Below are 12,730 nucleotides of genomic sequence, written 5' to 3' on the forward strand. Positions count from 1 at the left end.
CGCGGCGGATTTCTTGCTATCAGGTTGTATCAACCAATCAGGAAGTACCACCTCCCATTGCATCATTTCCAAAAATAGAAACTTGTAGGCATGGCTTTTCCAAGAAAACGCTACTCATAACCAGTCTACGTTGCTTGTAGGGTATGGCCGATGCCGAGAAGATGGATAAAAAGGAAGTCATGATTTTAGAAGTGGCAAAAAATACGGTTTTGTTCGACAAATCTGATAAAGCTTACAAAGAGACAGTCAAAAAGAAAGATATTTGGAAGGCAATTGGAGAGAAAATTGGACTGACAGGTCTGTGATTGAAATTAATTTCAATTTATTTTGCCTCTGTCAACAATGGTATGAAACTAACATAATTGTATGTACCAATTCAATTATTAAACACGTTTTAACTTTCATGTTAGCAGTCATCATAATGACACCATTTTAGCTCTGAGAGAACTACAGGTACGTCGAAAAAAAATAGAATATGATGGAAATGCTTAATATTTTTTTAGATAATATTTTTTTCTGATTTCAATGACAATGTCCTACCAATTAGCAAAATTTCAAGAACAACTGTTTGAAATATTTAACACTTTATGTAATAAATCCTCAAAATGTATGATTTATACTTTCTGAACCAACTGACAAAAATATTGACCATTTTCATAATATTCTAATTTTATGAGACGTACCTGTATATGAAGGAATTACGATATTATAAAGCCTGCGTCTCACACTGACAGATCTGATACACAGGAATACAATAAACACAGGCAATCTGTTTGTCTGTCTGTTCTCGTTATTGTCTAGACAGAGCTGTGAATGATATTATCTTCTTTGGGGAAATTGACTGTTGTCACACTTTGTTTAAAACGTCCTCTGAATGTGTGGATGCATGTCTATGTCCTAATTGGCATGTCCAAAGCATTCTTCCATTTGCCATGTGACTGTTCCTGCTGGGGAACCGAAATAGTTTTTGAACTGTTCTCGCACCTCAATGGCTGCATCCCTAGGTCGATGGCCTTCTCGCCTGAAAGGCCTCAATACACCATCGTGGATGTCTGTTTCCATGGCCTCCACGTCAGCCCCGTGTGCACCGACCTCCAGTTCACCACACAGCATGTTATGTAAAACTATGCTTGCTTTCACTGCACACTCCACATTTTCAGGTGACAGAGAGAGTTTTCTGTGATACATTCTCCACCGATTTGCCAGTATGCCAAACGTGTTTTCAGAGATTCTCCTTGCTCGCGATAGTCTGTAATTATAAATCCGCCTTGCATCATTCAGATGAGAACCTGGGTACGGGCGCATCAAATTGGTCATGAGCGGGAAGGCTTCATCTCCTACTATTACATGAGGACAGGGTTGATCATCCACGATTAATGGTTTGTCATCCGGTAGGGCAAGCGTTTTGTTTTGCATCTTTCGAAACAATGCAGTGTTTTTGAAAACGCCAGAATCACTGTTTGACCCGTATGAACCAATATCCACAAATGTAAAACGATACCGATAATCCACGAGGGCCAGAAGAACGATTGAGAAAGATTTTTTGTAATTGAAGTATTTACTTCCTGAACAGGGAGGCGCCTGAATCAATACGTGCTTTCCATCTAAAGCACCTATGCAGTTTGGGAACTGCCATCTTTCACGAAATCCCCTTTCAGTTTGCCGCCACATTTCTTGAGTTGGCTGAGGTAGATGAATTCGTTGTAGTTGATTCCAAATCGACTCGCATACTTCACGTACGATTGCTGCCACTGTCGCAACCCCCACACGGTAACTCGATGCTATGGTGTGGTAGGAATCCCCAGTTGTCAAGAACCTGAAAGCAAACAAAAGATATTAATAGAGATCTGCATTTCTGTTTCAGGTAAAGAAGTGGAAACTCGTTGGAAGAATGTGCGTGATGGCTTTTCTAAATATAAAAGGAAGCTGAAATGCCAGAGCGGGGATGCAGCTAAACCAGTCAAGGAATACAAGTACGCAAAAGCTCTGTCCTTTCTAACCCCCTACTTGGGTGACAGACCCACCAGCAGCAACTTGACAGAGGGATCAGATGAGGACCCATTGCCACCAGACACCTTCTCTGACGAAGAAGATGATGCAAGTCAAATATCTGACATCCAGCCACGACATGATCGACCAGTTACACCACTGAGCACCAGTGTTGCCTCCTCAAGTCAGTCCAAGCGAAAACAAAGGCGCACTCAGGATGATTTGGACGCCACCTTATGTCACTATTTGAAGAAGAAGTCACGTACTCCTGAGAAAAGAGAGGAAAAGCAAGATGATGTGGATCTGTTCCTTCTGTCAATGGCCGGAACAATCAGAAAGCTCCCTGCACGTAAACGGACCGAGGTTAAGTTTAAAATACATAGCGTCGTACATCAAGCGGAAATGCAGTGCTGCTTCCCTGAAATGTCGACACCAGTTGATATGCAGCCCATGAGTGAACTTCCGAATTTGACCTACACCCGATGCATGACATCTCCTGCGCATGACATGCAGCCAATGGGCAGCCAGCCCACCGTCAGAAGCAACTTGGAATCAACCTTTCAGGGCTTCCAGTCGTACTCCCAGTTTCTGGACTCTCAGGGATCGTGATGACCACAAGGGCATCTTTGTTTCTTTGAGTTATTATAATTTTAAATTGCAGATGACAATTTCAAGGAAATATTTAGATTTAGGAAAATATTGCTAAACAAAATGAGAAACACATAACAGTGTTTATGCTAATTTTGAACATTTGAACTGTTTTCATCAAGATGCGATGGAAAGGAAATGTTATTGTTTTCATTTTGAACTGTTTCAGTCAAGATTCGATGGAACAAACTGTAATTATTTTCATTTTGGGCATTTGAATCGATAATACAATAATTACGATTATTTTTACTACTGCTTCTTTTTCACTCGAACCTGTTATAAAGATTTACTGCACTGAACACAAGCATACATAATAAATGTTTGAAATGCTATTCAAGTATTGTTTTAGTTAACGAATGCATTGTATAAATAAAATCTTTTAATTATAATTTTACACGTTTTTTTTGGTTTTGTTTTTTTGTTTTGTTTTTTTTTTGTTTTGTTTTGTTTTTTGTTGTTTTTTTTGTTTTTTTTCTTTTTTTAATTATTTTTCCATCCTTGTCAGTGCGTGTCCTGCTACAGTATTTCCCACTGAAATATAAACATTGCAGATCCAAAATTAACTTATTATAGGGAAAACACTGAAACTTTACTTACCTCAAACAAATGGCCAGCCGTTCTCTTGGGGTGATGGCCTTCTTCCAGTTAGTATCTTGTTTGCAAATGTCGCCTCGAATTAATTCCAAAATGTAGTCAAATTGCTCCTCAGTCATTCGAAAATATTGCTGAAATTTTGCAGGATGAAAATACAGTTCTTGGACGAGGTGGTGGTACTCTCCATATTCACTTCTTCTCTGTAAAATTTCATGCACGGACACACGCCTCTTTCTCTTTCTACGCTGTTTTGTGTATAAATACAGAGCTATGATCTCCTCCGTGTCTGACTCTGCCTGTGCCATGATCCAGAATGACAAAATTTTAACTCTCACAACAAGAAAAAGGCGAGCCGCCTGGAAAGCTGTCGATGGTTTTCCGCGCTCTATTTGAACGGCCAAACTGCTAAAAAGTCGCGTTCGCGTTCGCGTTCGCTTTGGCCGCGTTCGCGTTCGCGCTCTGTATAAACGGACCTTAACTTCGACGCTATGTAAAGATTCGACGTGGAGATATTCCAGAGGCGCACGAGTGGTGGTTCTGTTAAATGGAAAACGTTCAGCGTGAGGCTCCATACGGTAACAAGTATATAATGAAAATACAAGCGAACGGCCTCCTGCCACAGCATCTACATTTGAGTATGTACTTTGGTGTATCTCTTTAGTGTCCTCGAGATGTGTCTTCCTCCACACGCACACACACACACACGCGCGCGCGCGCACGGAACTCTTCGGAGATTTCCGGTTGGCCGAGTGGGTAACGCTGCTAATTCTGAGCCACGTGACGCAAGAAGACTCCGGAGCAAATTTGTGATCACGGAGTGTTCCCGGTGTCTGACACACATACCTACAGACCTATAAGCGCCGACACAATAGTGATCGAAATGCTCAGTTAGCATTTAGATGATAAATAAAAAAGTTAGCCTAAACACGAATGCTCATTTTCGTCATATGGTTAGATTTATTTTACGAGCACAAAGTACAAACCACAAATAAACCATGCACTCAGTGTTACAAAAGCGATGACACCAATAATGACGGCAAAAGCATGCAATGTTGAAAGTATTTATGAACACGATGGCCAAACTGTACATGTAAAAGCAGCTTCACGATATGAAAATAATTGTCCGAATCGTTCTCATTGAACGACAGTGCACTACGCGGTGCACCCAGAGAAAGAATTCCGTTACAAATAACACAGTATATACCCACCCATGTACACTTGTGTATGGCAAAGGTGAAAAGAGTATATCGTTTTTTCCCTTCATTATGAAAAATCGGAAGAAATATCTTTTGCTATGACAGACTATATTCTGTTAACTTTACCAAAACATGTGTTAATAATACAATTGATGGAGAAAGAAAGCCCCAGAGTGCTTTGTGTACATCACCACCCTGAATTCACTAGGTAGTCTACCCTACAAAACAATGACGTGGACGAATTATCGAGAGCTGGATTCGAACCTGGGACGCCAGTGTCCGGAGTTCGACCGGAATGGGCGAGAGGAACGTTGACAGTATAGCTGAATGAGCTAGTAAAGACCTTATGTCTGTGTATGTACGCATGGGTTTTACGTCGTACTTGAAGGCCTTACAAGACTACAAGAGAAAAATGCCTAACTGGATGGAGTCTAGCTGAGATTTTTTCTCTCAGTGGATTAGCTTTCTAATTGTTTCTGGATCCTGATCGGAGGGTTCTCAGTTTCACAATTGTTGTTCTGCGTCTGGTGCCAAGTTCACGGCTTTGTACTCGGCCTTTTGTGGATTTTCCCGAAGTTTCTTTTGATGATGCATCAAAGCGAGGAACGCGCAGATTCCCGAGAATACGAACATCACCATATTTGTCCCGAATATTTTGAACCGGAGACCAGCTAGGTTGTACAGAGCGCATGCGCCTCTACCAGAGCAACTTCCTTGCCAGAGAATGCAGTTTGTGTCGACGATGTATCCGTAGAGTATTGGACCGGGGAAGTGACCTGGAACAACGACAACATTGGCTCATGAAGACCACATACTATTCCAAACTCAATGAATGGGGCACTTTAAAAAAACAACAAATAATGGACCCTAGCGTTTAGGGAGAGGCCCAAACGGTCTGATTTGCTCGGTAACTCAATAAATCAATTCTATATCTGAAATTCTTTCGAGGCTATGGAATGCGCCAGGGTGAAGCAACACTATGTCACGTGACTTGTACCGCACGCACATATGGTTAATGGCACACCAGGGTTCCTGTGACGTAAGAGGAAACAGCTGCGTTCTCGGGTTATAGAAATACCTCGCGTCTGATTGATCAGAATTTATAACATTGTGATACTTTCAGTTTTCCCAATATTTGCTATTTTGCTTACTTTGTACTGCTATATCTCGATTATGCGACACGCTCAAAATGTTCTGCTTCTTGAACTTCATGTGGGATACTTTATCATGCGTACATGTGTATACATTTAGCCTGAGTTGTCCTTCCTTTAAAATTATTTCTGCCTCGAGTCCAAGCAGTTAGCTTATTTACAATGTGTCCATTAAACCTGGATCTCCTTAATTTATTCATATCTTATTTATTGGCTCAGAAAATCACGTGATCGATCCAGCTTGGGCGGAAACAAAATCCAACGAATACACTATCGCAACGATTCAAAACTATGCATTTCCCTATGCTATAACATGGCAATTTTCTTCGACCGAGCCGTCAGTTACTAAGGAGATCACGTGGTCTCTAACTTCCGTGCTGTCGTACAGAATTGTAAAACTTACCTAGAAGTGTGGACATGAAAGCCGAAAGCCCCAGCGCTAAAGCCTTATCGTTTTCCGAAACACTCCTATAACAAGGAAACAAACAACCAATGAGTCATATACCCCAAGCGAGTGAGTGAGTGAGTGAGTGCTTGGGAGTGAGTGCTTGGGGTTTAACGTCGTACTCAACAATTTTTCAGTCATATGACGACGAAGGAATCATTAGGGTGCATGTACGTGTAATGTGCCTCCTTGTTACAGGACGGATTTCCACCGCTCTTTTATTTAGTGCTGCTTCACTGAGACGACTTACTGAAGGTAAGTAAGCCGCCCCGCCCGAGCCATTATACTGATACGGGTCAACCAGTCGTTGCACTATCCCCTTCATGCTGAACGCCAAGCGAGGAAGTTACAACTTCCTCTTTTTTAAAGTCTTACGTGTGACTCGATCAAGGATTGATCCTGGATCTACCGGTCCCGAAGCGGACGCTCTACCAACTGTGCTATCCGGGCCGGTTCCAATGTATGACAAAATAGTTCACATCCCCTACGGTGAATTTGCCGAAATTTGTTTCTGAATCTTAATGAAAAGGAAAGTTGTATCAAACAGGTTGCTTCAGTGGCCCAAGTAAGCAATACATAATTTAACCGGTTGAATTCACAATTTGCTGCTGTGACGTCATATAAAACCTTTACAACTCTGCAAGTATTTCCCACATTTTCAGCCCAATGATTCTGTTCGACAAGAATTTATTTATTTATTTATTTATTTATTTGTTTGATTGGTGTTTTACGCCGTACTCAAGAATATTTCACTTATACGACGGCGGCCAGCATTATGGTGGGAGGAAACCGGGCAGAGCCCGGGGAAAACCCACGACCCACGAACCCATCCGCAGGTTGCTAACAAACCTTCCCACGTACGTTCGACAAGTACATGTATATTTGTATTTGAAGGTCAGAAGTTAGCCAGTCAAAAATGTAGCGCTTCCCTTCATTCAGTCACGGCCTTTCACGCAAGATTGCGAATCACGTGACGTACCTGACAAATATCATGAAGGTGGGACTGGCTGTGAACGTGATGACAAATGACGTCAGAGTGAAGTACATCAGAAGCACGTACACCTTCGAATCCTCCGGGGCACAGAAGCCCGCCGTGGCTGTTCCGTTGGCGCATGCGCAGTCAGAGTAAGTCTGTGAATCAATGAAACAAATATTTTTGTATAGCATATCAATCTAGGCGTCCAATCAGACATTCGCATAGAAGCCGTGAACCAAAATAGGCGTTCCCGATGAGTTATCGCGAGATCAGTTCCCAAAACGACGTTGAACACAAACTACCACAGAACCAAGAAAATTACGGTATATGAAGTAAGAATTTAAGACGGATGCATGCAGAGGCCACTTTCGTAACCATGGTGGTTCCAAAGCACTATGTTTCCCAAAATTCTGACAGCCACAAGACAAAGGAAATAAAAGGCAAAAAATCCGTGTAAAATGTACGTACCCTGTTGGCACGCGAGAAACATCCTGCATGACACGGGGAGTAATACGTGAGCCCATCAGAACCGCACACTGGTCTGAATTCATCGTTTAGGCACAGGCAGTTTCCCACACAACTGGAGTTGGAGGCGATTGATTGTCCGGACATCCTGTGTAAACAGAGAAGCAACACTGATTGGTTGATTGATTGATGGATTGACTAATTGATTCTTTACGTATCTTCGAAAGATGACAATTCACAGGAACCGACATAATATTCATGGAAACATCTTCTTGGAATTACTGTTTGAAGAACTGATTAACTGATTGATGGGTGAATTTTGGCCTACGGGTGTTTTGATTGAGTTATTGATTAATTATTATTAATATTGATTAAAGTTATCATGAGGTAAGAACACCACATAACAAAACGCTCTAACTGAATTTTCACACAGTTATTTTACTTCCCGGCATGACGCCCTAGGCATATACATGTATGACGTTTCTTATATTAGATGAATATATTTCTAATGGAAAAACATGGGCGGTAGAATTTGTCCGGCGGTACAACTGTTTAGAACTGTCAGGATCTTCTCCTTTGACATTTTCAAGAGAATCTGCTCCCGATTTCACGAAACTTCATAAAGCAGTAACGTGTTTAAGTCAGTAGTTCTTTGCCTATGTTTGTCGGGAAAAAAACTTATGTCAAATACTATATAATGACGATAGTTCTTAGGTTTTTAGATTAAGCAGTGAAAACAAGTCTGTGAAACCAGGCTTAGTATTTTACTCTCTCTGAACTGAGACTTCCAGTTTTTCGTTTTCCGTATCAGCTTACCCCGGCAGGTCGTTACGGACAAGGGTCGTTTGTTTCCCGTTGATGAACATGGCGACAGGACACAAGGCCGTCAGAATGACTGACACGACAAGCAGTACGCGGAGATTCCCTGACGTGGTCAACTTAAACCGTGACGTCACAAAACCTCCGCAGACAGGTCCCAGAGTGCTTCCTAGTAGAGATATGCCGCCTGTTGTAATAGAAAATTTCAAAGAATCGTGTGATTATGGATATTGGCCTATATAAGGTGACAAGTATAACGTATTAAATTGCCTGGTTTTCCCTTATGTATTGGCCCTGTTGACAAATCGGCTCCGGCCTGCATATTGTCACGTACCAGACAATTTTTCCGATCTATGACGTTCAAATGAACAAAAATGGTTGGATAACTAACCTAAATGAACACCACTGAAGAAACTGACGAAAAAAAAGTTTTTAACTTTACTAAAATTAATTTTTGTTTTTTAAATATTTTTTCTTCTTATAATGCTGAGGTTCTCTTGTCTAAACACAAGAGTACCAAGCTATCTGTCTTTTTGTCGTTTCTAGTGAATCATCACACTTTTTTGTACGTGTGCCCATAAAGCAGTGACGTGGTACACAAGCACTAAATTATAGGCTTGTCGTCGGGCATCTTGTACATAGCCTGGTACCGACTTCATTCAGCATCAACTCACCAAGCATAAGATTTGTCTTGTAAGCCGGAATATAAAACTGTGTCTCGATGTACTTGGTTGCGAAGGAGGCACTGCCCAGGAATGCACATGTGTTGAACGTGCCTCCCAAGGCGACGGCCAAGAAAACAGGTTTCTTCAAAAGACGGAATGCACCAAAAAACGGACCTGTTGGAGAAAAAGGTGGAAGAAAAACATGTAAAAGGTGATAACAGACTTGTTTGAATGTGCCGTGGCTTGGAGTACCGACCATTCAAATTGCTCACGCCAATTAGCTATGTGGACTTAAAGGACTGCTTTCAACAGAAACGAATTGAAATATACCACAAAATTTAAGTTAACTTCCTTTTTGAAAAATATGTAACTTCATTGGCTCTGTAATATAAGGCATTGATAAGGCTCTGCAAGCATTCCCTCACCCTTCTACCCCCTCCCTCCATCCCCTCTGAACTATTATTAATTGTGTAAATGTTCCCACGTTACGGTGTGAAATACGACCTCTTGTCAACTTACCTGCGTTATGGTTTTATTCTAACTGTTCGTGTAAATGTGTTTACCACCAATTAACAATTTGCGAAAATAGAAAGATTTTGTATCCTTGCAAACCTTTAAGATTGTTTTTCACGCTCTCCACCCAGCCCTGTGGTTTCTCAGACTTTGCACCCTCTTTCTTCCTTTCCTCGCCCAGTCGCTCCTCTTTCTTCTTGACGATGTGTGTTTTCAGCTTTTGTGGGAAACAGTAGACGAAAGATGCAGTGATGATGGAGAGAATCCCGAGCACGATAAAGCCTAGCCACCAGGCCCCGATCCATCTGGGGTCACGGGGGCCCAGTTCCGTCGCTGAAACACGTGAACAAGCATTGATTGATTGATTGATTGATTTATCGATTGATTACCCATTTTTAACGGTTATATGACGTAAGTAAGAATTGGTTCTTTGGTCAGTTTTTGCATGGATTGAATAGGTGGACGAATGTATGGATGAATACATGAATAGATGGACAGTATAATGGACAGACTGATTCAGCTAGTCAAATTCCATGAATAGATGGATAGACGAATGGATGAACAGATGGTGTGGATGGATAGATGGATGGATGAACAGATGGCTCAATAGATGGGTGGATGAACAGATGGTGTGGATGAATAGATGGATGAATGAACAGATGGTTAGATAGATGAGTGGATGAATGGATGTAGCTTGTCAAATTGCAGATAAGTAAAAAGTGATTGACGGTTCAATGGTAGGTGGGTGAATAAATTGGTGACTAGATGGATTAACGGCTGGTTGAATGGGTGGATGAACAGGGGATGAATGAACTGGTAGTCGATTGGGTGGATGGAAAGATGGTTGGATGGGTGGATGGAAAGATGGTTGAACGGCTTGCTGGAAGGGTAATTGTATGGGTGGAGGGTTTATCCAGATGGATGACTGAGCTCCGCAGTTTAAATTGTCACAACAAGTGTATTAATTAATATGATTTGAATAAAACCGGTGGCCTCCGCGGCTCAGTTGGTTAGCTCGCTAACGCAGCGTAATGACCAAGGAGCCTCTCACCAATGCGGTCGCTGTGAGTTCGAGTCTAGCCCATGCTGGCTTCCTCTCCGGGCGTACGTGGGAAAGTCTTCCAGCAACCTGCGGATGGACGTGGGTTTTCCCCCAGGTTCTGCCCGGTTTCCTCCCACCATAATGCTGGCCGCCGTCGTATAGATGAAATATTCTTGATTACGGCGTAAAACACCAATCGAATAAATAAATAAATAAATAAAACTGAATAAAACCAATCCAGAGTGAAGGCCCGAATACTCACGTTCGAGGGTATGGAAAATACCGCTGGAGATGGCACCCATGCCGAATGATAAGACAGGAGCTAAAGTGAGGATCCCCATCATTATGCCTGAAAGACAAGGGATTGATGTAAGAAAGTGTTCACCAAAAAGGACATCGCCACCCCCCCCCCCCCCCCCGCTATAAATTTGAGTACAACACATGTTGTTGGCAAACTTAAGGACAAGTGAGGCAAGTTTTTACACATCGTTTGGTGAATTTTTGACGCGATTTTAATCCAAGTGGAATAAAAATCTTCTGAAATCAAGACGTTTATATATTCTGTGATAATTAATTAATGATCATAAGAGTTTGACAGACTTGTAAACCCTTAATTTTCAGAGCCAGTGAATGATGAACTTCCTGTACACCATATAATTAACAATGCACTAATTAGACGAAATGTTACAAGCAATCTGGTTTGAAGGCTCCACTTTCACAAAATTTCGTAGATCTATTTCCGAATCTTTCGCTCGTAAAAGTCACTTTTTTGACATCATAACGCATACAACGTCATTTGCGTAAATAGGCCTCGGTCTACTCTAACCTCTGTTTATATACCTTTCGTCAAACAAATACTTACCGACATATTTTCCACTGTTTACTGGAACGGGGTTGTTATCGTCCAAGTAAGTGCCACCCAGCGGAGCACGCGGTGCGGTTACTGCCCCTTGAATTAACATGGCGATCAGAAATATCGCCATGGCAACTGTACTAGTGTACGAGCTTTCATCAGCCTGTGCATCGCAAGTAGATTTCATATTCACGCCAGAGTCAAACTTAGTGGCAAATTCGCAAGTTCCACTGGAAACATTTGCGGCCTTCGACTGAAGGCTCTGGTTCTGCACCGCCATGACGCTCTGCTTTTCCATGGGTAGGAACTGAGCGGAGCTAAAAAGTAATCCGGTGAGACCGACAATGGACGCCGTCACGGAAAGAATTTTAGGGATGTTAGAATGACGCCCATAATGTGAGAAAAACAGGATGCAGATGACAAACGAGACTTGAGACGAGCTCAGAATGAAACCAGTCTGGGAACTGCTGAAACCGAAACGTTTCTCCAACGTAGTGACTTGCGAAATCAGATACATCCGCAGCGAAAACGTGACCAGGTTGGACAAAGCACCGAATCCGACAAAACCTTGGACAGTTGCAAATTTCTGCAGCCATCTTGGCTTGCATCCCCCAATTCCACATCTGGTGTCCACGGGGTCATCTTCGTAGGTGTCCTCTGTCGAATTTACCATCCTCTCCGAATCGTCAGTGGTTTTGACCGGCTCCATTTTGCTGTCCATGTTTTTTCGTAATCTATCGATCAAAGCGAATTAAGGCCTGGAAAAAAAATTTTAAAAAATGCAATTAGTTGATGGAGCATATGTTTTGTCACCTTTTCTTTCAGATAGGCCACATGTATCTCGCTTTTAGTGGCAAATACAAGAGCTTGTGTTAATATGGTCAATGCTTTTCATTCTTCGTCATAACTCTTTTATTAACCACATTAGGTCAAGAGTTTTTTGTCATTGACTTCTATACTCCTTTTGAAGTTTTTTTGCGCTTTGTCCAAAAAATCTATTTATTTATTTGATTTGTGCTTTACGCTTTACTCAAGAATATTTCACTTGTACGACAACGACCAGTATTATGGTGGGAGGAAACCGGGCAGAGCTCAGGGAAAACCAACGATCATTGTCTAAAAAATTTAGAGATTGTTACCAGCTTTTCCTACTTCACTTTAAATCGGTTTGGCAGCCTTTATTAACATCCTATTTCTAACAGAGCCACAGTTTCCCCAAACGCGCGTGGAGTTGGCGTAAGGGAAAGCTAACCGCTGGCGCATAACTAAAATATTCTTCAATATACCTCATATAAAAAAAGAACAATCAGTTTGATGAAGGATGAATGAAAAGATATAATGTTTGAACTCGAATTACATGTTCGTCACTCAGGG

The 12,730-nt window shown here is 41.7% G+C and overlaps 2 protein-coding genes across 2 annotated transcripts; one reads left to right on the forward strand and one right to left on the reverse strand.

Moving 5' to 3' along the window:
- On the forward strand, window positions 1-2,598 carry LOC135463992 (transcription factor Adf-1-like). Its single transcript, XM_064741464.1, has 2 exons — window positions 1-297; window positions 1,865-2,598. Exons 1-2 carry the CDS (start codon window positions 144-146, stop codon window positions 2,596-2,598), a joined length of 888 nt encoding a protein of 295 aa, XP_064597534.1. The 5' UTR covers window positions 1-143.
- Window positions 2,599-4,539: 1,941 nt separating this feature from the next.
- On the reverse strand, window positions 4,540-12,077 carry LOC135463993 (solute carrier organic anion transporter family member 2A1-like). The gene is made up of 9 exons (XM_064741466.1): window positions 11,366-12,077; window positions 10,766-10,852; window positions 9,561-9,794; window positions 8,958-9,122; window positions 8,281-8,470; window positions 7,468-7,612; window positions 7,003-7,154; window positions 5,982-6,046; window positions 4,540-5,203 (listed from the first exon to the last, which is right to left on the reverse strand). Exons 1-9 carry the CDS (start codon window positions 12,075-12,077, stop codon window positions 4,932-4,934), a joined length of 2,022 nt encoding a protein of 673 aa, XP_064597536.1. The 3' UTR covers window positions 4,540-4,931.
- Window positions 12,078-12,730: the final 653 nt, after the last annotated feature.

This window comes from Liolophura sinensis, chromosome 3, assembly GCF_032854445.1.
Source record: "Liolophura sinensis isolate JHLJ2023 chromosome 3, CUHK_Ljap_v2, whole genome shotgun sequence".
In the NCBI taxonomy this organism is placed as follows: Eukaryota; Metazoa; Mollusca; class Polyplacophora; order Chitonida; family Chitonidae; genus Liolophura; species Liolophura sinensis.

Coding starts and splice junctions, on each gene's coding strand:
- LOC135463992 (XM_064741464.1), top strand. CDS start 144: ATGGCCGATGCCGAGAAGATGGATAAAAAGGAAGTCATGATTTTAGAA. Junction 298..1,864: donor AGAGAAAATTGGACTGACAG/GTCTGTGATTGA, acceptor TTTCTGTTTCAG/GTAAAGAAGTGGAAACTCGT.
- LOC135463993 (XM_064741466.1), bottom strand. CDS start 12,077: ATGGACAGCAAAATGGAGCCGGTCAAAACCACTGACGATTCGGAGAGG. Junction 10,853..11,365: donor AAACAGTGGAAAATATGTCG/GTAAGTATTTGT, acceptor CTTGTCTTTCAG/GCATAATGATGGGGATCCTC. Junction 6,047..7,002: donor ACCTTCATGATATTTGTCAG/GTACGTCACGTG, acceptor TCCTTGTTATAG/GAGTGTTTCGGAAAACGATA.